General features: G+C 37.3%; 1 protein-coding gene and 1 long non-coding RNA gene across 4 annotated transcripts in view; one reads left to right on the forward strand and one right to left on the reverse strand.

Moving 5' to 3' along the window:
• The window catches only part of neurl1b (neuralized E3 ubiquitin protein ligase 1B), a 70,030-nt gene extending 50,206 nt beyond the window's left edge, over window positions 1-19,824 (reverse strand). Inside the window, exon 1 of one of the 3 annotated variants that reach the window (XM_052574560.1) lies at window positions 19,540-19,824. In XM_052574560.1, coding sequence (XP_052430520.1) covers window positions 19,540-19,627 — 88 coding nt within the window. In that variant the 5' untranslated portion in view covers window positions 19,628-19,824. The remainder of the gene's footprint in view (window positions 1-19,539) is intronic. The other 2 variants (XM_052574561.1, XM_052574563.1) reach the window with 2 other exon arrangements.
• Window positions 6,878-19,529, forward strand: LOC127971514 (uncharacterized). Its single transcript, XR_008156870.1, has 3 exons — window positions 6,878-7,865; window positions 17,484-17,564; window positions 18,212-19,529. It is a non-coding gene; the product is annotated as an uncharacterized LOC127971514 (long non-coding RNA).
• Window positions 19,825-26,972: the final 7,148 nt, after the last annotated feature.

The raw sequence follows: 26,972 nt of genomic DNA on the forward strand, positions 1-26,972 counted from the left end.
CGGGATCCGGATCCGGCACCTCCGAAATCCGATCCGGCACCTTATTTTGGCGGATCCCCCTCCTCCAGGGGCGGCGTTTCAATATGGCAGATAGAGAATAGCCAGATATGTGCCTTGAAAAACTATCCAAAATTAATATCTCTATTTTAATTCCTTAAATATTATTTTAAATCACAGGGTTTAGGAAATATTTAACAAAAGATAAGTATTTAAAGAAGCTTGTAAAACTTCGTAAAGCCATTGGATCCTCAAGCTCTATCGAAAACTCATCACTTCATGCGCCTCCAGCCTGGAGGTGACAAATCTCTGCTTATTCCCAAAGCAAGGGTAAACAAATAACAGTTTGAATAGTACAGCATTTTCGGTAGCACTTTATTTTACAGTCCTGTTCCTCATGTACATATTATGTACTTATTATAGTAATTACAATAACTATGTAATAACTAGGTACTAACACTGAACCTACCCCTAAACCTAACCCTACCCCATGTAGTTACCCTGTATTACCAGAACTTTCTTAGATAAATAAACTGTAAGTACACTATAAGTACATGTTAGTACATGTACTGTAAAATAAAGTGCAACCGCATTTTCTTTACTCAAACATTATGTCTGTAAAGGCTATTGTTTTTGTGTGTTTGAAGACTGGAGAAGTAGTTTTTTTGCCATCTAGCCAATATACTTTTTTATGCTTAAAATATCCTGTGCATAAGTGCTTAATCGTTTATATCATGAGATTTTGGCCAAGTGTATTAAACAGCAAAAAAAAAAAAAAAAAAAAAACACAAAAAATTAAAATTATATCCTAACCTGTAAAAGGTGATAATGGCATATATATATAATGCGCTGCACTTTCTTCAGATGCGGACAAACCACACATCTCCTCATTCGCTGGCCAAAGACCTTGATAACTCCATTTGAGCTTGTTTTTCATATAGCCTAATGTTAATTGCACGTGTCTGATAGGCTACAACTAGGGCTGGGTGATATATTAAAAAAAATGATATCTCGATAATGTCAAAATTTTTACGATATTCGATATATATCTCGATATGTTTGCATTTGCATTTAAATAATAAAAAAAACATGATTTTATTTTGCCCACAAAAAAAACACAAAAAAAAAACAATTTAGATTAAACAGCTTATTTAAGCAGTTAAAAAAATCTAGAACAAGAGATCACTTACTGCTTTTTATTAAATGAATACATGTAGGCCCATGTGTAACTGAAGCAGTGCAAATTAAGTACAGAAAGTGCATTCTGTCAACTTTTTAGTGGATGCAATTCACAATTTATACTATGCAACTGGGATAAGTATTTTATTTAAATTTTTAAGCTAAGAACACAAGTCTGTCAACTGACTGCGGTTTTAAGAGAAAGCTCTGTGGCATGAAACTATGTTCCTTCTGACATTAAAAACACTCCTAGATGGGGAGCTAGTTGCTGAAGCACATAGCTATTTCTTATATATAAATATATATATAAATGAACACCAAAGACTTTTGCATTCTCTCTGTCTATATTATGGAAACTGGTAAACATATCAGTGAAATTCCCCTATTAGGGCTTGGGCGCCACGTTGCATTCTGGGACGTGGCGGTCCTGCTGGCAGCCTCGCGAATGATCATACATCAATTAGAATGAGAAGAAGCAGAGTTAGGAGAAAGAGAAAAGATGGTAAAACCGTGAAAAGGTTGTGGGATTTATAGGGATACGTTAAATATGGATGCCAGGGACCGGTATGTGGACAATATTGGCACTATTAACGGTTTGGATCCATATGAAATTCCCAACAAATAGTGGAGTACCGCCGGAGACTTGCTGCCGCACTTTTGCATAATATATATCTTCGGCTACCTTGTTTGTTTCGTGACACTTCAGAATAGTTCCGAAGCTACAAGTCATTGAAGTCTCATGTACAGTTCACAAATGGATGGGTATTTTCCTGTAAAATATCCCGTTAGCTCTTCAATCGGACCTGTCAAGTCTCTGTGTTGTTGTCCTGTTGCTACTCATTGCCCTTCCAGCGAAACAGCTGTTTTCAAAGCATCATTTTGCTTACTTGAAAGCAACCTTAGTGTGATGTTGGGATTTTTAAGATAGCGTGGTTGTTGTGAGAGCACGATTTCACGCCAATCTGTAACTAAAGTCACGTTAGACCTAGCTTCACAAATCGCTTAAAGGGGGGTGAAATGCTATTTCATGCATACTGAGTTTTTTACACTGTTAAAGAGTTGGATTCCCATGCTAAACATGGACAAAGTTTCAAAAATGAAGATGTACGTTTGAAGGAGTATTTTTGTTCCAAAAGTACTCCTTCCGGTTTGTCACGTTTCGGAAAGTTTTTTTTGAGTATGGCTCTGTGTGACGTTAGATGGGGCGGAATTTCTTTATATGGGTCCTAAGGGCACTTCTGCCGGAAGAGCGCGCGCTCCCGTATAGCAGAGCACTGAGAGCACAGACATTCACTGATCAGAGCGAGAGCGTCGCGAAATGTCACAAAAGAAGTGTTTTTGGTTTCCAGGACAAGACAAACCTGCACAGATTACCAAAAAAAAACAGCATTAAGGGACCAGTGGATGGAGTTTATTTTTACAGAGCATCACCGGAGTTGTGCAAGTGTTTTTGTTTGTTCCCCTGCATTTCGAAGATGCTTGTTTTACAAACAAGGCCCAGTTTGACGCCGGATTTGCACATCGTTTATTTCTTAGGGATAATGCAGTCCCAATGAAAAAGGGTCACGATCGTGTGTTGGAACCACATGCGGTGAGTAAAACTACTTCAAATATCTCTGTGTTGTTAATTTAGCTATCGGCGCGTAAGCACATCAAGTAAACAACATGCGATGTTGTCATCAAACTGCACTTTCCACATGTACAGCTTAAAAAAAAAAAAAAAAAAGACCACATAAAGTGGAACTTAGTCATTTTCCAAAACCGCTAAGCAAATATATACAGTTTCAGTACATACCACATAGAGACGTCGTTGCTAATGCTGCTCTTGTTAAATTTCAGCCTCTGGATCTGATTCTGGATCATAAATATACGCTGAATCTGACTGTTAGCCATGGTTTGTTTTGGATGTTATTTTCCTCACGGTAATGTCACAGCTTCCAAACGCTCTCAACGCAAAAGCCTACTCGCGCTCGTGATTCTTTAGCTCCGCCCACACGTCACGCCTCCAGCCGGTCATGTTTTTCCGGGAAAAATCGGTACAGATTATCTTTCTCTTATGAATATAATAAAACTAAAGACTTTTTGGAGTTATGAAGGATGCAGTGCTACTCTATAGGTACTCAAGATTAACAGGATATTGAGTGAAAAAGAGCATTTCACCCCCCCCTTTAACGTTAGTTAATGCAGTGCTACAATGCAAATACTACAATGTTTTGTAGTTCGAATTTTTTTATGTCAGCAGAGGGATAGCACCAAAAAGATGAATGTTGAAATTTCCCGTATTTTGGATGAGTAACCCAAGAAATTTCCCTTATTTTCAATGTTGACTTAAGCTATATAAATGAATATTCAGATGTTATGGTCTCCATCGCGCCTCCAAGCAGGAAAGCGGTGTAAAGTTAATCCATTCTCATTTTATTTTCCCCATGGCGATTATATGTTGCGCTATTTACACCCCACAATACAGCAACGGTTTACCATGGTTGAAATTGATTTTTAATTAATCAAATTAAGACACACGGATGAGAGGGAGTATGTCTAAACACTGCGCAGTAGCCCGAGTAGCAGTAAAGGAGGCTGTCAACGTGGTGGCCACGCCACGTAATGTCGTCACGACGCCAAAGCCCTATTGGCCATAGCCAGACGGCAAGGAAGTCGACTGGAAGTTGAAGTCGGCTGTGAGCTGCCATCTTGTAGCAGGACTTCACTTGCGTTAGCATTCCCATTGACTCCCATTCATTTTGGCGTCACTTTGACAGCGAATAACTTTACATCTGAGGCGTTTAAACACTCCGTTTGTCCATTATTTATTTCTAAAGATACACGACAATGTATAAAGGGCTCCATTACCTTCTATGTTACATTATGGCCCCGTATAAACAATTTTTGTAAAAAATAGGCTAACGATTGCATCATAACCACTCAACTCTCTGTCGCATTACCATACAGAAAGGAGGAGAAGCTCGCAGGCAATTAACTTAATATGGCATACTGGCGTTACATTTTAAAATACTATACAAAATAATTAATCAGAATACTTACTCCTGCTCACTCACGCCAAAGAACTCCCCACTCAAGCTCGCAGTCTCTGCAAGATTAACGATGGCAGTTTGCACGCACAGCTACTAGAGGATTTACATCTGTCAGACAGGTTGCTGACATCGTCAAGCTTTGTTTGAGGCTGCGCGTCAGAAACGGAAGTGCTAAAAAACGCTAAAAATGGGCTTCACTTTTCTCAATTGCGTTCCAATGGGGTTGCTGTGTCCATTTCTTTTACTGTCTATGGCCATAACCTATGTTTCTCTATTCAAACATCAGCGGTCAAGTAAGTGCATTTATTTTGCGATCACAAATGCAAACAATACAGTTGAGATCTCACGACAGAACACAGATCGGCTGAACGACGCTTTCATTAGATCGCTCAATTCCAGTTTGTTAGTGTTTTCAGATTATCGTCGGCAGCTCTTCCGCAATGAGGAGTGAGCATGTGCGCATGGTTGCCAGATTGCTTGAAATAAGCAAACACCGGGCAGAAAATGTATCCTTGTAACAGTGGAGCTCTGATTCGGAGATTTAAACTCTTGTTATCTGGCAACCGCTATCATTAAACTCTCTTAGTAGAGGGGCGTAGAGCAGTTACAGGTTCCTTTTTTGGACATTTGACCCGTTCTTTTGGGAAAGTATGCTTGAATTTGAAATATTCGATATTCCCGATATATTCAAATTTTACATCGTCGTCAAAATTATTCCAATACTATCGCTAATATTCGATATATCGCCCAGCTCTAGCTACAACACCAACACTGACGACGCAGTGTTGTTTAATTATTGATTTGTTACCCCTATTTTTTTCTTTTCCCCCCTGTATTTTAGTAGAGTGTGCCATGAAACCGTTTTATTTGTCAACACCCATCAGACATCATATAGTTTGTATTTGGTTGCTTAAACTCAACAAACTACGGAAAATAACTCTTATATAATACTCGCGAGTCAGCTTTATACGCACAAGCTTTGGATGTGACCTTTGGAGAGTGTGAGTACCAAATGGCTTAAAATTCTTAAAAAGGTGTGCAAATTATTATACATTTTTGTGACAATGCAACAATGACCCGATTAGTCAAGTGACAGTTCTGTCAGCTGTCCTGAAATGCGAGTGAGTCTTGTATCGCATCGTGGAGGTCACTGATGCGCTGATGAGAAGAGAATTCATGTATTCAAATGACTGATTTAATCTTAGAATTTGTGTTGATTTATTTTATTATTCAAACCTAAAAGCTATGCTGAATAAATGCAGGAATTTCCCTCATTCTAAACTTGAGAGCTGCAAGATTTATTAAAACCATGCGACACATAGTCCCCCTCAGAAAAGTTTTTAGGCCTGGAAATTGTTGTTTTAAAAATCGCATGGCGTTTCCATGTTATTCATGACCTTACAGACCCTATAAAAGCAACTGATGCACGCTCTTAATCACTTAAACTGGTCCACCAATGTGATTGCACGAGTGCTCCGTTACCTCTCCCTTCTTTAATTGTGTGCCGGATCCGTTGCCCTGCTTTGTTCCGGTACCTCGCAATTTACAAATTAAGTACTTTACGTATTACTAGCAAACGTAACTTCACTGATAACCTACATGGTTACAATTTAATTTAACACCACTGATCTGGCTGTTCCAGATGAAGGGGCCACATCTAGCATTCCAGGTCCCAGTGAAACACAGACCACTGAGACCTGGGATACTCAGCCTGGGGGGTGCAAAACTCAATCTGGCCTAGGGCAACCAAAGGGATAGAGCCGGCCCTGAACGTGTCTATATGAATAGACAGAAGCCCCTTTCACACTGCCATTCCGGCAAATACACAGGTAAAGTGTTCCTGCAATTGTTCCCGGGTTGCTAGATTTTGCACTTTCACACTGCCAGTGATTACCCGGGATATGCGCGTGTTTTTACACACAACCCGTAAAGATCCCATAATATCACGTGACATCAGCGCGTGACGTGTAATGTACGAGTCGAAAACGTTAGGCACGTTATACTTTCACTGAAGCAAGCAAACGATCTCTGCGTCAGCGCGGAAAGTGAGGAACTAACTGATCTCTGCTTCATTACAGTTTGCACATATGTTTTCGTCGTGAACGTTGATCTTCTTTCAAAACAGCCGATAAAAGAGTCGAGCGATAACGCGTGTCATCACTTCGACATGGCATTAGATCTGGCTTTTTGTTCACACAGCGTTCGTCCCGGGTCGAACCCCGCAATGTTACTAGGTCCCCGACCCGGGTTCAATGCGGGAATCAATCCCGGGACGTGGTTGCTTTCACACAGAAGGCGACCCGGCAATGTTCCGGCAATATTGAGGGTCCGACGTGCAGTGTGAAAGGGACTCAAGTGGAATATTTACTTTATGGCCCATTTGTGTTATTATCATCTATATAAGTGACCATCAGCACATCAGCACTTATTTGCATCGTAATTCATTGTAAATGCTGCATTTCTAGCAATCTCAGGATTTTCTGTAATTGGCAAACAGTTAAATCTTTTTTTTTTGTATTATTATTTGTATTATTTTTCTTACTCAAATTTTCTTATTGTATTTTTCTAGTGCTCAAACAAATCACTTATTTGATGTCTAAGTTTCTGTCTAGTGTTTTATAATTGAAAAAAATCTATGCATTGGTATGTTTAATGAATAAATAGTTTGTAGAAGCCTTCAATACTGTTGGTAAATATTTTTTTTATATATTTGGGGGGTGGGGGTGTAGACATAGTCTCATAAAAATATTTGTTGGAGTCTAATTTTTCATGATATCTTATTCAGATTTGAAATATAAACTCAGGAGACATGTGGCTTTCAACCCATTACTTTTCTAGATTGCTCCAGGACGCATTTCATGTATTTTTATATCAAATAAAAAAATATTTAAGTGTGGTAAAAAAAATAATTCAAGGCAATTCAGTGTCTATAACTTTTAATATTTTTGCATTATCAAATCTGGTTAATAAAAAGTAAAGCCCAAAAGTAAAGCCTTCTTTCCAAAGACACCAACATTATGTTTGTAACACACTGAAGTAGGAAACTGTTACAATTATAAGTTAGGTAGAGCACTTTAAGCTGTGAGTCCCATAATGGGGGGTGCTGGGTGCAAATAATTTATTTCTATTTATTAAGACACAAAACTCATGACATAAAAGTAAATTAAATTTATGCATTTAGCAGATGCTTTTATCCAAAGAAACTTACATTTCAAGCTAACAATTTTCTCCTAACATGTGTTCCCTTGGATTCGAACCCCCAACCTTGCACTTGCTAAGCATTGCTCTACCACTTGAGATACCGGAACACTTATATTATATTATATTATATTATATTATATTATATTATTCCATAATAGTAGAACAGCTATCAAGGTTACAAACATCTAATGTTGTCTAAACAAAGCCATCTACATCACAGTGATTTCATTATCTATAGATGCACAGTATTTAATTCAGTAGCCCTAAGTAAAGACAGCTGTCCTGTCCTTTGAATGCTATTTTAATACCCTTTAAAGCAACTCCAAACTGGCCTGTAGGGCTTCATGTCACCTCTTCTGCACAAGGTTAACAACACTCTGAGAGCTGTCACCAGAGCATAGGGGCCCTTAAGGGAGGTGGGCCATACCAATCTCCATGGAAAAGAGACATTGCAGGGTATTTTTGGGCTAAAGCACCCATTTGAATGTTGTTTGTTGACCTTGGATCTCAGGCATGAGGGATGTATAACTGGTCTTGCTATCTTGTGTTAATGCATTAGTGTTGTGAAAAATCTAATTTTGGCTGACTCAGTTCATATAACATTCACTGAAGCAGAGTTTGAGACATAACACCATTTACTGGCAATTAATGTTTCAGATTTGTCTTTGTTTCTTTATAGCCAAGTTTATCCTTGTACAGGTGATGTGTGTCTAGTGTTTTTAATGTTAAAATGACTTGTGGGTATTAAAAGTGCACACCCCTGTTAAAATGTATGCTTTTAGAGATGTAAAATGTGAATAAAAATAATTTCAGATCTTTTCTACCTGTAATTTAATTTTAAAACAATAAAAGTCGTATAAGAAACGAATAGGTACTTTTTATCTTTCATCTTTCAGTACAATAGTAACTTCAAACACAAATCTAAATCAATAAAGGAATGGCTTCAGAAGAAGAAGAGTTTTTGAAAGTCCCAGTCTGAATTCAGCCAGACCTCAATTCGATAAATAAATTTAAAAAAAAAAAAGTTTTAAAACAGGCTGTAAACGAGAGATCTCCCAGCAATATGATCAATCTTGAGCTCTTTCGCATCATTTAATGTAGAATAAGAGACATCACAAGTGACAGCTGACTTCATGTTAAACCAATTAGTCAGGATTGTAAAGACCAAATGCTATGCACAGTCTACTTAAGACTTATTAATAATTACTATAACTGACGACAAATGCTCAAACTCAAATGGAACTTTATCTTTTATATCTACATAGAGAGAGAGAGAGAGAGAGAGAGAGAGAGAGAGAGTTTATTGAGTAAAGAAAATATTGCACATCAAACAACCATTTCTTTATTTACCCTTGTATAGCAAAAAAGCAGAGACAGACCAAAATGTGTGCAGCACTTAATTCAATCTAGAGTTAAGTTTAGCTGCAAGGTCTTTTTAATACTTTTAATTGGTTAAATATTTGCAAAGCCCACAGAAAAACATTAAGGGTGACCATGACAACAGTAATGTAAAAAAATTATAAAACAAATAAATCAATGAGAAGTGTGTGTGACCATGTTTCTTACACATTTATGTCAGTGAGCACGTCAAGTTAAGAGAGCTTTACACTTTTAAAGATTTTACTGCATTTTAAGCTCTTATTTTGTCCTCTGAAATGGGTCAAACCAAAAATATTAACGGAGATGTTCAAGAAAATATGCTAGAAATCTGTGCTCTTTTAGATGCACATGAAAGTTGCATTTCTTCCAAAACCAACCCCCCTGCAGAGGGCATCGCAACCCACTCCTCGCAACCCTGCTTACATGATCATTTTTTTACATCCCAGAAAGCACTTTTAGCAGGGGTGTGTAGACTAGCTTGATTTCCTACCTGTTTTTCCTAACAATGACACATAGAATAAAACAATTCACTTTAGCTACACCTTGGCAACCTCCCACAATGTCCATTTTTTTAATGAGCCTGAGTTGGTCAAATAAGTCAGAATTCTTCGCCATTGATTATAATGTTTTATCTGATCGTTATTATGCAGATATATTTTTATAAACTGCATTTTAGTTAACATTTACAGTACTACTTGATTTGAAACAACTACAATACAAATATAAGACCTATTAGTAAAACAAGCCTCCTGGAGAGGGGAACACAATAGCTGTAGTGGTCAACAATAGGATCATGCATGTCAGCGTTACTGTTTTGGCGGTTTCTAAGGCACATCACCATCACATGACTCGCTGAAACAGCTGCAGCATGTGTAGCAGTGGAAGTCTGAAGATGGCTTGCTTGTTTTCTTGTGATTAAATCTGCTTATTTTGGCACCCTCTTGAAGTGTTCCTCCCTAACACAAAAGTATTGTGAAGGGGACTTTTTCAAACAGAAAAAAAGCAGAGGAAGGACCTATTCAGATACAGCACTCTGTTTTACCCATTTTAGAACCTTGCTTCCAAGTCATGCTAGTCACGTAGATATTGCTCTGTTCAGGACTTTTCAACGCATACTCTCTTTGGCAAAAACCATACATGTTCATATAATATATGTCTGTGTGTGTGTGTGTGTTGTGTGTGTGTGTGTGTGTGTGTGTGTGTGTGTGTGTGTGTGTGTGTGTGTATTTATATTTATTTATTTATATTTTATATGCATATATATATATATATATATATATATATATATATATATATATATATATATATATATATATATATATAAAATATATACACACACACAAATACGGGTGCATCTCAGTAAATTACAATGTTGTTGAAAAGTTTATTTATTTATTCATTTATTTCAGTAATTTAACTCAGATTGTGAAACTTGTGTATTAAATGAATTCAGTGCACACAGACTGAAGTAGTTAAAGTCCTTGGTTCTTTTAATTGTGATGATTTTGGTTCACATTTAACAAAAACCCACTAAGTTACTATCTCTACTAATTAGAATACTACAGAAGACCAATAAAATAAAAAAACTTTTTTGCTGAATTGTTGTCCTTCTGGAAAGTATGTTCATTTACTGTACATGTACTCGGTATTTGGTAGGGGCTCCTTTTGCTTTAATTACTGCCTCAATACAGCGTGGCATGGAGGTGATCGGTTTGTGGCACTGCTGAGGTGGTACTGAACCCCAGGTTTCTTTGACAGTGGCCAGGTTTCTTTTGGGGCGGCAGTGGCTCAGTGGTTCATGTAGGTTGTCTACAAACCGGAAGGTTGGTGGTTCAATCCCCGGCTCCACCTGACCAAGTGTCGAGGTGTCCTTGAGCAAGACACCTAACCCCAGCTGCTCCCGACGAGCTGGATGGCGCCTTGTATGGCAGACACCGCCGTCGGTGTGTGAATGTGTGTGTGAATGGGTGAATGTGAGGCAAATTGTAAAGCGCTTTGGATGGCCATGTGGTCTGTTGAAAGCGCTATATAAATGCAGTCCATTTACCATTTACAGCTCATCAGCATTATTTGGTCTGTTGTTTCTAATTTTCCTCTGGACAATAGCCCATAGATTCTCTCTGTGGTTCAGGTCTGGTGAGTTTGCTGGCCAGTCATTTAACCAACCTTTGGTGCTTTTGGCAGTGTGGGCAGGTGCCAAATTCTGCTGGAAAATGAAATCAGCATCTTCAAAAAGCTGGTCAGCAGAAGGAAGCATGAAGTGCTCCAAAATTTCTTTGTAAACGGGTGTAGTCACTTTTCAAAAAACACAATGGACCAACACCAGCAGGTGACATTGCACCCCAAATCATCACAGATTGTAAAAACTTAACACTGGACTTTAAGCAGCTTGGGGCTATGAGCTTCTCCACCCTTCCTCCAGACTCTAGGACCTTGGTTTCCAAATTAAATACAAAACTTTCTTTCATCTGAAAAAAAGGACCAATGGCAACAGTCCAGTTCTTCTTTTCCATAGCCCAGGTAAGACACTCTGATGTTGTCTGTGGTTGACACGTCTGTGTGTGGTGGCTCTTGATGCCTGGACTCCAGCCTCAGTCCATTCCTTGTGAAGTTCACTCAAATTCTTGAATCGATTTTGCTTGACAATCCTCATAAACCTGCGGTTCTCTCGGTTGGTTGTGCATCTTTTTCTTCCACACTTTTTCCTTCCACTCAACTTTCTGTTAACATGCTTGGATACAGCACTCCGTGAACAGCCAGCATCTTTGTCAATTAATGTTTGTGGCTTACCCTCCTTGTGAATGGTGTTCATGATCGTCTTCTGGACATATATACACACATACACACACACACACACTGCCTTCCATAAGAATTGGGAGAGTAATAACAAAATTGCTCTGTTTGCTGTTTAGTCAAGACATGAATATGAAAGTGACGTGACATACAGCCAAGTATGGTGACCCATACTCGGAATTCATACTCTGCATTAAACCCATCCAAAGTGCATACACTCAGCAGTGAACACACACAAACCGTGAACACACACCCGGAGCAGTGGGTAGCCATTTATGCTGTGACGCCCGGGAAACAGTTGGGGGTTCAGTGCCTTGCTCAAGGGCACCTCAGTCGTGGTATTCCCATAAAAATGACTTACCATAAATATGATATATATACACACACATACATACATACATACATACATAGAGACATATAATAGGAGACAAAACTACAGAATGTCATATTTTATTATTAGCGGTTTCAACATACATACATATTTAACCAAATAAAAAGGACAGCACTTTTAGAATTCATGCCACTATTTGAAGTGAGCATAAAATTATTTACTATTTTTTAGTTGCAGATCCCTTGCGTGCAATCACAGCAGTGAGTCTGCAGCCCATAGACATCATCAGACTCTTGATCTTATCCTTTGAAATGCTTTCCCCAGCATTTAATGCAGCCAGTTCCAACTGTTACTTGTTTTGGGGAGGTTCTGCCACTACCAGTCTCCTCCGACACTACCTCCACCATGCTTTACAGATGAGATTGTATGCTTAGGATAATTTACACTTTTGCTTTGTCTCATCTGTTCATATAACTCAGTTCCAAATATTTACTGGCTCACCTTTGTGCTTTTTTGCAAACTAATCTTGCCTTTCTATTTTTGGAGCTGATCAGAGGTTTGTATCTTGCAGTGTAACCTCTGTAATTCTGTGTAAAAGTCTCAGTAGATTGTTATAGCATCACCCCAGCTTTCTGGAGGTTGTTGGTGGTTTAACAGATATGTATTTTAGCGTTCATTTTCACAGCTTTTAAGATCTGTCTGTCATCAACTGCTGTTGTTTTTCTCAGCCAATCAGGTTGTTGTTGGTTGCTGATGTCGCAGGTAGTTTCCAAAGTCTTGATTTCTCCATGCCCTTTGTCCAGTGCCCCTGGAGGCAATCATGACCTAATTGATAGAAAGTCGGACTTGTAACAGAAAGGTTGCATTTTTGAGTCTCAGGTCCGGCAGGGAATGTGAGGAAAGTGAATAATCAGTGCTCTCTCCACCTTCAATACCCCGAACTGCTCCTCAGGAACTGCAGCATTGGTTGGCCACTGCTCGGGTGTGTGTTCATGGTGCGTGTTTGTTCACAACTCACTGCTGTGTGTGTGTGCGCACTTGGATGGGTGAAATGCAGAGCACACACCATACTTGGCCACACGTCACGTCCTTTCCTTTCTTTTGTTTTTACTATAGCAATTGACTTCCTCTTTTCCCTTAGAAGTCAGCTCCCTTGTCTTCATCCTGGTTTGTGTGAGTCGTCATTGAATGCAAGACTGAAAAAGCAGAATCAATGGATATAACTGATACGACACAGTTCCTGCTTTTAATATCTGAACAATTAATGCAACAAGACAGAGCTGATCGCTTAAAAAGACCTATGAGGAAACTGTTCCAATACTTAAGCTCACATAAGGTAGAGGGATGAAACTCTAAAAGTGCTGATCTTCTTAGCTGGTAAATATGTTAGTGTTGAATCACCCAATAATACAATTTTGACATTCTGTAATTTTGTCTCATATTCATATTTTAATAATATTTCTTTACTCCACAGCAAACAGAGCAATTTTGTCTTTACTTTACCACTACTTATAAAGGCACTACACACACACACACATACATATACATATTATATATATATATATATATATATATATATATATATATATACACACACACACACACACACACACACACACTGAACAAAATGATAACTGCAACACTTTTGTTTTTGCCTCCATTTTTCATGAGCTGAACTCAAAGATCTATTAATAATAATAATAATAATAATAATAATAATAATAATAATAATAATTACTTACATTTATATAGCGCTATACAGGGGGGTATTTCCTCATCCACCACCAGTGTGCAGCATCCACCTGGATGATGCGACGGCAGCCATATTGCGCCAGAACGCCCACCACACACCAGCTTACTGGTGGAGAGGAGACAGAGTGATGAAGCCAATCAGCGGATATGGGGATTGTTAGGAGGCCATGATGGTCAGAGGCCAATGGGCGAATTTAGCCAGGATGCCGACGTCACACCTCTACTCTTTTCCTATTACTTTTTCTATGTAGACAGAAGGCATATTTCTCTCAAATATGGTTCACAAATCTGTCTAAATCTGTGTTAGTGAGCACTTCTCTTTGTCAAGATACTCCACCCACCTCAGAGGTGTGGCATATCAAGATGCTGATTAGACAGCATGAATATTGCAGAGGTGTGCCTTAGGCTGGCCACAATAAAAGGCCACAAATGTACAGTTTTACTGTATTAGGGGGTCAGAGGGTTCCGAAAACCATGTGATGTGACCATCATTTGTCTCACACAGTGAAACACATCTCCTTCACATAGAGTTGATCAGGTTGATGATTGTGTGAAATGTTGGTCCACTCCTCTTCAATGGCTGTGCGAAAGTTGCTGGATATTGGCAGGAACTGTAACACGCTGTCATATGCCGATCTAGAGCATCCCAAACATGTTCAATAGGTGACATGTCCGGTGAGTATGCTGGCCATGCAAGAACTGGGATGTTTTCAGCTTCCAGGAATTGTGTACAGATCCTTGCAACATGGGGCTGTGCATTATCATGCTGCAACATGTGCTGATGGTCGTGGATGAATGGCACAACAATGGGCCTCAGGATCTTGTCACTGTATCTCTGTGGATTCAAAATGGCATCAATAAAATGCTCCTGTGTTCGTTGTCCATAACATATGCCTGTCAATACCATAACCCTACTGCCACAATGAGCCACTCGATCCACAACACTGACATCAGCAAACCACTCACCCACACGACACCATAGACGCTGTCTGCCATCTGCCCTGTACAGTGAAAACCAGGATTCATCCATGAAGAGAACACCTCTCCAAAGTGCCAGACGCTATCGAATGTGAGCATTTGCCCACTCAAGTCGGTTACAACGATGAACTTTCCAATGAGGATAACGAGCATGCAGATGAGCTTCCCTTAGACAGTTTCTGAGTTTGTGCAGAAATTCTTTGGTTATGCAAACAGATTGTTGCAGACGCTGTCCAGGTGGCTGGTCTCAGACGATCTTGGAGGTGAAGTTGCTGGATGTGGAGGTCCTGGGCTGGAATGGTTACACATGGTCTGTGGCTGTTAGGCCATTTGGATGTACCGCCAAATTCAATTAAATTCAACCATTCAATTCATAGGCAACAGCTCTGGTGGACATTCCTGCAGTCAGCATGCCAATTGCACACTCCCTCAAAACATGTGACATCTGTGGCATTGTGCTGTGTGATAAAACTGCACATTTTGGAGTGGCCTTTTATTGTGGCCAGCCTAAGGCACACCAGTGCAATATTCATGCTGTCTAATCAGCATCTTGATATGCCACACCTGTGAGGTGGGTGGATTATCTCGGCAAAGGAGAAGTCCTCACTAACACAGTTTCAGACAGATTTGTGAACAATATTTGAGAGAAATAGCCCTTTGTGACCATAGAAAAAGTTTTAGATCTTTGAGTTCAGCTCTGAAAAATGTATACGTTCATCTCTGTATTTTGTTGCTCACACATGTAAATAACATAAATCAGTCCAGTTGCAGTAAAATGGAATAGCATTTCTACTAGGTGATAAATTTCTACTATCATACTGCCAAGCCCAGTGTATTACAGCACATGTAAGTGAAATATAGAGATCAAAAAAGAGAGTACCATAGGGAGACTACATCAACAGGTATGAGTGCAAGTCTACCCACTGAAAAACAGTAGCACAATTTACCCCAACAAAACTGCAAAGATGAATGGCTGACAAGGTGTTAATAGCAGGTCACAAATTCTTTATTGAATTTGAATTTAATTGAATTTGAATTTAACATTACGTTATAGTTTCCCTGCAAACTGCTAAAATTATGAAGGGAAATGAGCCTTTGGTTTTATAGTTTCTGGTCACCTTTTGCTCCTCTACCCAGGCCCAAGATCCATGCATATTATCCCTTTTTCTCTTATTCCGTTCAGCCTTTCACTGCAAACCATGACATCAGTTTCATCCATGTGTGGGAAAAAATCTGGGCCCCTCTCTTCTGAAAGGGACACTGATACAAGCCGAGTGCTGTGTACAGGGGCTATTTTAAGAAGCTGTAAATATGGGAACTTCCTCTGTGTAAGGGTATCTCATATCTCAAATGATCGTTTTACATTATTAACAACAAGCTCCAAGCACAGTAAGCTGTGCTGCCATATGTTTGACTTTGTACTCACTAACTGGGACAAACCAGTTGCCCTGAATGATTTTAAACTAAACATATAGGCCTAATTATGTTAATGCTATGACTGTTTTCTTGCTCCGTTTTAGATGAGGATTGTGAGGACAGTTAAAAGTCAGTTAATGTCAACATAAATTTGACCCTATTTACTTTCTTAATACATGTTTGAGACAGGCACCCCAAGAATATGCATAGTCCCAAGCTTTTCACTGGAAACTATCTGAGCTGTGTACATATATATATATATATACAGTGGGGATCGAAAGTTTGGGCACCCCTTCCAGAGTAATTTTCAAAAAATAAGAGAGATCATACTAAATGCATGTTATTTGTATTTCCTTCTGGAGCATCAGTGAATGTTTGAATCTTTTTAAATAGTTGTGTTTGAGTCCCTCAAATGTCCTCAGTGTGAAAAGATGCATCTCAAAATCATAAAGTCACTGCTGGAAAGGGTTCAAATATGCAAAGATGCTGGAAAACTGAAGAATCTGCAGGACCTTAAAGATTTTTCTGAAGAACGCTGCTCAGTTTAACTGTTCAGAACAAACAAGGGACTCATGCACAACCATCACAAAACAGAAAGACAGTCAAGGATCATCAGGTAACAGAACACAGTACTAAGAACCAAGGGTTCCCAAACTTTTGATTGGGGTTATTTTAATAATTTCAGCATTTTTTTTGTCTTGTGGAATAAATGTTAAAATATTTTATGCACAATATCTTACTCAGGACAGTACTAAAATAAAATGCATTTAGTATTATTTTTTTAAAATTACTCATATTTTCACAGATTCTGCAAGGGGTGCCAAAACTTTCGATCCCCACTGTATATATATATATATATATATATATATATATATATATATATATATATATATATATATATATTTCACATGGATAAAATTCCACCCATCACATCACAGAATTAAACAGGTGGTATGTCATTCCATGTTCATTTTAAAAACACGTTTAAATGCAACAATATTTAACATTTAATTGACATTAAGGGAGTCACTTTACTTTTTAGTCTGCAAATATAGATTATTATATGCTGCTAGCTGTAACTGCGTTGTTTCCTCTTTATGCACATGTTTGTGGTGTCTACCACCAGTGTCTGGTCTTTATCACTCACTGTACGACACTTTCATGAACCCTGCTCTAGGATGTGTTAATCCTCACTAAACTTTGTGACTGTTTGCCTGACTATCAAACAATACCTGCTACAAACCAGGGCCAATAAAGGATAGCTGGCCTATGTCTTGGATGATTTGTTTGATTTGTTTATTTCAAGAATTAAAATATATATCCTCCTTTAAGGTATATCCTCTCCCTTTAAGGTATACAATAAATCTGATACTCTTTAAACATTTTTATTTTACAACACACTTTTTGTTTTTTGCTTTTGGCAGACTGGCCTGTGACTCAGTGGATGATGGAATGCAGACAAACTACTCATCTGACTTGAAGCCAAGTGCCTTTAAACAATGCATGTATGTTCAAAGAGTTGTTACTCAGTTTAAACAAATGAAAAATGCATGTTTGGGCCCTGCATCTGTGGTTTTCAGCACGAAAACACTTAAAACGATGACTACTTGGAGAAAACAAAGTAAACATGAAAGTATTTAATAAAGACTAAAAGAAAGCTGCATTAGTTGTCACTCATTCAAAATAAAGATCACTTAAAAGATTTAAGTATAAAGAAAAGGTTTCCAAATGAACAAAAATGGTCTACTTTTATTTTAAACTGTTAATTGTTGGTATTAGTTAAATATATAACATTCTGTTATTATTGTCCTCATTAGAGTATATCCAACAAATAAAAAATGAAATAAATAGTTAATTACTCAGTTAGATATTAGCTGCCATCTGCTGGTAAGATTTTGCCATTAAGTGTAAACTGCCCTCTAAAGGTTGTGTATAAATAGTATGCTAAAAGATTCACCAGGTCACCATTAACAACTTCAAACTTCAAACTCTGAAGAAAATGCATACTTAATTTCTAAGACTTTTCATTGAAAGACTTAATTCAGATTTAGTTTAAACTTTGATATAATGTTAGTTAGTCAGACCAAATGTTTCTCAGATTCCTCATTTCTGTATGAGAAATAATTGTTCCCTCTCTACTGTTCTCATCAAGGTCCTGGGAAAGCCACAACCTTACCAACTCTGCATAGTTCAGAAGCTCTCTCATCGTGGGAGTTACATTTCCTGTTTAACTCAGAAAATTACTGGAACAGTGTCCTTTCTCATGCTATTTTCCAAAAATGTGGGTCTAATAAATGACAACCCAACAACATTATGAAACATTATAACAGAATGACAGTATTATATTCTACAAATTAATAGAATTTGAAAGAGGTTATAGATTAATAAAAAGGTCACAATTCTGCAGTAGAAACAAAGCTTTTGAATTCCTTAATGTTGTTTTAAAAAAAGAATTAAATAATTTCATAACTAAGTAATAACACATAAGCAGTATGCACAATTGCAAATGTGATGTTTTTTACACATCTAGAAGTCCTGAATAAATACATTTTTCCAAAATGATTTCCCCACAACAAAAATTCAAACGACTCCAACTATGTTTTGTTTTGTTTTTTAGAATTGAAATGATAAAAGCATTACGCATTAGCATAACATGAGTCACGAATACTTTTTTCAAGTAACTAGTAAAGTAACAAAAGGAAGAAAAAATAATTTTAATTTTTTTCAAATAAGTAAGGTGCAGAGGCACTTCACACCCTGAGGCTTATTCATTTCACTTTTGGTGTGAAAGGGCCAGAGGGCCTTTGGTGTTTACAGTTGCCAAAAATATAACTTTTGTGTTTTGTGTTATAAAAAATAAATAAACAATCCCAGCTCAGGTGACAAAAAGTCAAGAGTAACTTTCCCCAATACTGCGAAGTGATGTAGACTGTGTCTCAAATCTCAAACCCTCTTAGTAGACACTCCAATTTATTAAGTATTTCACAACCATTAAAAATTATGTTATATATAGTATGAATGATAAGTGCAATATGAATATATTCCAGACATACAACATTCGTCATGTTGACATTATCACATGGTCAACAATTATTTCAAATAGTAAGCTAGGTCATCCAGGTAGCCTATTTTTTTATGAATACTGTGAATTTGGACATACTACTCACTTTCACTAGGCTAGGGAATAATCACACATGTTCATATGCAGCCCATAGTGTTTCAATTTGTGACACTTTGTGGAACCGAAACGTTAGTGGATCATGTTCACAGGTAGTGTGATAATTACTGAGTTATTCTGCTAGGATACCTGGGAGGGGAACTGACGTCACACATCCACTAAAACTCACCTTGGCACTAACCATGGCATAAACGGCTCAGAAAAAGTTATTTCCGAGAGAAGCTTTTGTGTCTAATGCTGTTAGATTTTGAACTGTTAAAATATTTTACCATACACTACATTAAAACAAGCGAGACACCTACCTTGCAGACTGCTGCTTTGCCACTGAACTCTTGTCTTGTGAACTGTCCCTCGAGCGGAAAACTCCGCGGAAGATCCGTTATTCCCCATTAGAACACTTTGAAGTTTGACAGGATACGAATCTAACGCAACTGAATCATTGGAAAAAGCCGTCACAGAACTGTCTGGTCTCGAGACGGGCTGCGGTGGACACTGCAGAGGAAAACCGAAAAACCCGCCTAAATTCAGTTTGAAAGCTAAAAACACCTCACACGTGCATGTGTGTATGTGTCGCGCGCTGTCCAATCGCCGTGCCCGGCTCCTCGCGTGAACGCCCTAACGGTCCGGTCCTGACAAACACGGCCACTCCCGTCAACAACGCGCCGGGGAATGTGTACAAATGTTGCATATATTCGATTCATTGGTGAAGGTTTTTAAGATGAATCACTTGTTGTAATTTTCATTTGTAAGTCCATTTCAATAAAAGCGTCTAAATGAATTATGTATTTGAATTGTAGTGGTAGGCTACTGTCCAATAGTTTGCATCTCATTTTAAACTGCATACATAAGATTTTATTTAAAAAACAATTTCGGAGCAATTAATTAAAAACTTTTAAAAGTCTGTATTGCCTATGTATGAGAGGGGTGTCGAGGGATTTCTGCAGCATCATGGAGTCTCCTGAGATGACTGATGAAATGACCTGCCCTGGTTTGAACAGGCTTGATAAATATGACTGTATGTAATGGTTTAAAAGCTACATTTTAAAAGCACCTAAAAGCTAAATGTGGCTGTGTTTAATGGTTTGATATTAAACATTAGCTCAGAACAAGAAGATGCATCTGTAAGACCTAAATATTATAGTTTTGTAGTATTATTATAATTATAGTTGACACCAAAAGCTGGCATGATCCTGATCATCAAGAATGAATATTCTGACAGGACTTGATGTTTTCTCCTTTTCTAACCAGTGGAGCAACTGAGCTCAAGTGTCTCTCCGAAACTGAAATTAGACCTTTTGTGTTCACCAATCTTTCCTCTGAGGGCCTTAGAGAGCTCGTTAGATCTGGCAATGATTTCACATTGATTTTGATTGCATGTTGTGCTAAGTACGAATTCCCTCTTGATTCCACTTTTAAGAATGTATTGTAATTATGAAGGTAGGAGTTCCACATTGTTGATTTCTGTGGAGTGTAAGATTACATTTTGGTTATATTACATTTCCTTTTCTGCATTAAGCATTGGTGAAATAAACAAATAACTGTGATCCGTATATGTAGCATGTAAATAAAATGTATCTATTTACCCGATTTAAAAGGTAATTCTGAAGTAGTGCTAAACTTTTCACATTGGTAAAATTATACATCAGCAAACTCACACGCTCTAGTTATATATTCATATATTCATCATCAAACTTTGTTCACGTTGCCATTAAATCATACTGTGTTTTTAAGGACGAGTTATAAACAAAATTCTGCAACTTTAAATAAGATTGGCCTACTCTATGTTTGTCAACAATAGTATGTAAAAAAAAAAAAAAAAAAAAAAAATAACATTTGATGTCTTATGGGAAAATAGATTGTAAGTTATACGTTAAATACTTTCAAATACGTTTAAATGTTATATATATATATATATATATAATTATATATAATTATATATAATTAGTAGTAGTAGTAGTAGTAGTAGTAGTTTATAGCGTTTACGTCAGTCTAATCCAAAACTACAGGATACAGCAAGATCAATTTTACTTAATAACGCCAGAGGGCACTCTTTAATCGCCTTTGGATCTTTAGGGTGCATTTATACACCAGTATACCTGTTTTGTTTTGTTGTTTTTTATCTTAAAGTGCCATAATTAACAGTAATGCGCTGTCTGGATTTTCACTTAGTCAAAACTGTGTCCTACAGATTTTTCATCTTTATCAGTTCAGGAGAAATTAAAAACTTGTAAATAAAATAATTGTATATATTAAAGCAATATGTTTGTAAATCAATAAGAAAAATATGCAACGCAAGACCCCTACATTCTTTGAGAATATAGTAGACAAGTGTCAGACTGTAAGCTGGCCTCTTCCAGCACACATTTCTCATGTGTCTTCTTACAAACACAGAAGCTATAAGCATGTGAGCAGTTTCCAAGGGCTATAAATTCTGACCTTTTGTAGCTATAGTTATGTTGTTATTTGTACGATTAAAATCTAAATATCGTATATTGTTTTCAAGCTTAATCTTTTTCATTGGATAAGTTTTAAGATCTTGCTCACTCTATGCTCATTCATCAGAGCAGCTCCTCAAGCTGCTTTATTATGACATACAGAGAGCAGATTACAGCAGCATTAGACAGAGCTGGATAAAGATCACCTACAAACAAATTGAAAACAACACGTCATTTAAACCATCTGTGATTTATACTCATCCTTTAAAGAACAGATGCAAAACATTTAGTAATAAGTGACCTTTGCTCAGTGTTTGACACCCACTGTGACAATAAGCCCCTCTCTGTCACTGTGCTTGTTTATGGAAATAATACTCATTTATACAAAGACAGATACTATTTAATTATGTGAGTTTATTTATATTAAGACTTTCATCTGAAAAAAACCTGCTTCATGTATGTCTACAAATGAACAGTTTTTTTTTTTTTTTTTGTATAAAATATGAAGTATACCAAACTGCTAGGGTGAATGCCAGGTAATGCATTGTGGTTTCTAGGACATTTTGTATCATTGCTACTAGGGTGTTTTGTCTAGTTGTTTACTGGCCCAAGTCAAAAGAGCCTACTCTCAAGTCTCTCTGATATTTTGATCCCTAGATATTGCTTGGCTCCCCTCCTTTCATGTAACTATGTGGCTTTGATTGTTTATTTATTTATTTATTTGCTTGTTTAATTAACTGTCCGATTGCTAGAAAAATAATAACACATCTTTCCTCAACCTAACGCGCAATTCATAGAAAAACTATACAGGATGAGTTACACTATAAAGTTTAAGGGTTAAATAATTGTTCATATCACTAACCATGAGCAAGAGTAATTAGCAAACAGAACATGTTTTCTTTTTGTTGGTTTGTTTGTGTTTATGCTGATGAGAGGAGATTTATTTTGACCTCTTGTCAGTGATGGGTGGTTGGATGTGGCTTTCTCTTCCCCTTCCCCCAAAAGCCATTGAACAACAACAAGCAGGCCTTCCTTTCTTCACAGACACAAAAGATCAGTCTGGGCACTGAAGAGAGCATATGCCACCAAAATCAACCGGATTTAATTGGTAAACAACATCTAACCACAGTCCTCTACATGACCAAATCATTCGTTTTTCAGCATCTTAATCTTAACTGTTTTGACAGACAATTGGTCACCTAAAAGCTAAGTCTGGCTGTGTGTAATGGTTTAATATTCTATTTATAGCATTTATATATTTAGCATAGAACACGAAAATGCCTAAATATCATAGTTTTGTAGTATAATTATAGTTAAGTGTTGTTTCAGCCCCACCAAACGCTGGTAGGATGTGTCCTGATCATCAAGGAGAGTTCTGGAATATTCTGAATAATACCAGAATCCCCAGTCTTGTGATGCAGCCTGGAATTAAACCACACCATGCTGGTTCATCTGGCCAATCCCCAGACTCAGCCTGGGTTCTCCCAAGGTTTTTATTCCCTTTCTGTCACCGATTGAGTTTGGGTTCCTTGCCAATGTCACCTTTTGGCTTGCTTAGTTTGGGACACTTAATATTTGGCAGTGTTATTGACATGATTGCACATACACTATTGGATAGAACTGAGCTGGACGATGATATCAATGATTCAATGATAAACTGACTTATAACTTATTAACTTGAATGTTTAGTATTGTCCTCTTTTTAGAGCTGCTTTATGGCTAAATTTAATTTTGTTTTCCTCACTGACACTTTATGTTCCTGTGTAACTCTGTAAAGCTGCTTTGACACAGTCTGTATTGTTTAAAGCTCTATAGAAAATAAAGGTGATTTGACTTTCATTTTGTTGTTTACATGACAAGTATTCCATGCAGTGTGCTGCAGTGCAGGATTAGTATCATTAGCCAAAAAAATTTCATGTATACAAAATTAAATAACATGAACTGAAATAAAATAAAACTAACTTTTTTTATTTCAACTAGTTGCCAATGCCACATTTCTCATTTTCGTTTAAGTTCTAGATGCTATATGGCCTGGTCAAGTTCCCTTCATTGGCTCTTATCAATTATGGCCTACTAATAATCTCTATCTCCACTCTTTCTCTTCTTGTGTAGCATCCAATTGTGTGAGTGAGAGTGAGACCTCCTGATATGAGAAAAGCACTATATAAATGCTTCATTTGTTCATACACTCAGGTACTAAAATAACTAAATCTAAATGAACTAGAACTTAAGAAAGACTATGAATAAAAATGACAAAAACTTAAAAAAAATAAAAATAAAAATCAAAGTATAATAATGTGAATATATTGTTGTATATCATACATCATATCAGTTTTATGGCCTTTTATTAACTAGGACACTATACAAAATTATTTTACTTTTTTGAGCCATGTTTGTATTCATTAACAGTTCTAAAGTTTTTTCAAATACAACAAAATAACAATAAAGGATTAATTCACTATAAAATTTGTTCATAAAATGCATGCTAATATATATATATATATATATATATATATATATATATATATATATATATATATATATATATATATATATATATATATATATATATATATATATACATATATATATATATATATATAAATATGCAAAATTAAAAACAGAAAGGGGCAAAAACTTTTTCACAGCACTGTGTGTGTGTGTGTGTATATATATATATAACAGTGTACTATTTAATTTACTATTATTTTTAGGTCCTAAAAGTGTATATATATATATATATACACACACACACAGTGCTGTGAAAAAGTTTTTGCCCATTTCTGTTTTTAATTTTGCATATTTGTCACACTTGAATGATTCGGATCAAACTAACATTAATATTACACAAAGATAATCTGAGTAAATACAAAATGCTTTTTTGAAATACTGATTACATTCATGAAGGGAAAAAGCTGTCCATACCTACCTATTTAAGTTAGCTCTTGATTCAACAGGTCTGGCAGTAATCAGGTCTGGGTGTGGCTAGTGAAATGTAATTTTTTTCACTTAATAAATGAAATCATCATCTAAAATTTGTTTTTATTTGCATCACACACACACACACACACACACAATTTATTAGGTACACCTGTTCAATTGCTTGGTAATACAACTTGCTAATCAACCAATTACATGGCAGCAACTCAATGCATTAGGCATCTAGACGTGGTGAAGACGACTCGCTGAAGTTCAAAGCGAGCATCAGAATGGGGAAGAAAGGGGAAATGGTTGTTGGTGCCAGACGAGCTGGTCTGAGTATTTCAAAAACTGCTGATCTACTGGGATTTTCACACACAACCTTCTATAGGGTTTACAGAGAATGGTCCGAAAAAGAGAAATGTTCCATTGATTAGCAGTTGTGTGGATGAAAATGCCTTGTTTTTGTCAGAGGTCAGAGGAGAATGGGCAGACTGGTTAGAGATGATAGAAAGACAACAGTAACTCAAATAACCACTCGTTACAACCAAGGTATGCAGAATATCATCTCTGAACACACAACACGATGAACCCTGAAGCAGAAGAGCTACAGCAGCAGAAGACCACACCAGGTGCTGCTCCTGTCAGATGAGAACAGGAAACAGAGGCTACAGTTCACACAGGCTCACCAAAATTGGACAATAGTAGACTGAAAAAACGTTGGCTGGTCTGATGAGTCTCGATTTCTGCTGAAACATTCAGATGATTGGGTCTGAATTTGGTGTAAAGAACATGAAAGCATGGATCCATTATGTCTTGTCTCAACGGTTCAGGCTGCTGGTGGTGTAATGGTGTGGGAATATTTTCTTGGCACATTTTGGGCTCCTTAGTACCAATTGAGAATCGTTAAAACGCCACATTCTACCTGAGTATAGTTGCTGACCATGTTCATCCCTTAATGACTACAGTGTACCCATCTTCTGAAGGATTCTTCCAGCAGGATAATGCACCATGACACAAACCTCAGATCATCTCAGACTGGTTTCATGAACATGACAGTGAGTTCACTTTACTCAAATGGCGTCCACAGTCACCAGATCTCAATCCAGTAGAGCAGCTCTGGGATGTGTTGGAACGGGAGATTCGCATCATGGATGTGCAGCCGACAAATCTGCAGCAACTGCGTGATGCTATCATGTCAATATGGACCAGAATCTCTGATGAATGTTTCCAACACCTTGTTCAATCTATGCCACAAATAATTAAGGCAGTTCTGAAGACAAAAGGGGGTAGATAGATCTTTCATAAGAAAAGTTCAACCCATATTATTTCCCACCTACCAAAATTCACTGGTACATTATAATTCAAACTTCCTTTAATTCAAGGCCCTTATCACTGCCAGTGTTGTGCTAATTACAAAGCCACCATAATTGAGGCTTGTGAAAACACTGCATTCTGGCATCTTATATGACACAAAGGATGAGGCACAGAACACTCTGTGCTTGGCCGAACACTTTTGCGCTTTAGTCGTCACACTTTTCCCAAACGCCTTGCAGCTGCTCCTATTGTGGTCTCCGGAGGGCTTGAGCAGAGCCCAGGCTCCTCTGACCACCCCTCCTGCTGTCTGACAACCTTTAAATGAGCTCATTGAGACCCCCGTGCTGGAACAATTGCAAACACTGATTCTATGCAGTGGGACCACAAGGCATTCCCTGTGCAGGATTCCAATGCACACGCGAACACAGGTCAGAATGCCCCAAAATGTCATGGTCAGGGTGAAAAGGGGATTGTTCAGAAATTTTCCCAGCAATATTTGAAATGTTCACACGGGCCTGAATTCGTTTAAACAATAAAGTCAGCTGCATTTGTTTGTTTAGTGACCCTTCTGTTCATCTGTCTGCATATTGAAACATGCAGTGGCTCCAGAAAAGTATTTGGACCCTTCAGTCACTTAATGCTGTTAATGACAATCAAAAACTACATCTGTAGATTATGGTTTGTATTATTTATTTGAACTTAAAAGCATTTCTTTGCAATTCTTTGTAAACCAAAATCTTATCTTCAATCTATGCTAAAATATCAATGGCAACCTTATTTACTTTTCATATTAATATTGTCTCAGGTATGATCAGTGGACAGCACTAAATATAAATGTAAATAGTTTTTTTGTCATTTTAACCATACGCTAAAACAAGTGGTTTTAATTTTATCACTACAAAATATTAAAAGAAATATGTAAAGCCTAAACGTATGTGCATTGGAGTCTTTTGGTTGGCCTCATATACACTGAAATGAACCAAAACATACATGCTCCAGGATAATTTTTTATATATTTCTCTGTTTTATGCCAGATTTTGCTGTTGTACTTGTTTGTACAGTCT

The sequence above is a fragment of the Carassius gibelio genome, chromosome B14, assembly GCF_023724105.1.
Source record: "Carassius gibelio isolate Cgi1373 ecotype wild population from Czech Republic chromosome B14, carGib1.2-hapl.c, whole genome shotgun sequence".
Classification (NCBI taxonomy): Eukaryota; Metazoa; Chordata; class Actinopteri; order Cypriniformes; family Cyprinidae; genus Carassius; species Carassius gibelio.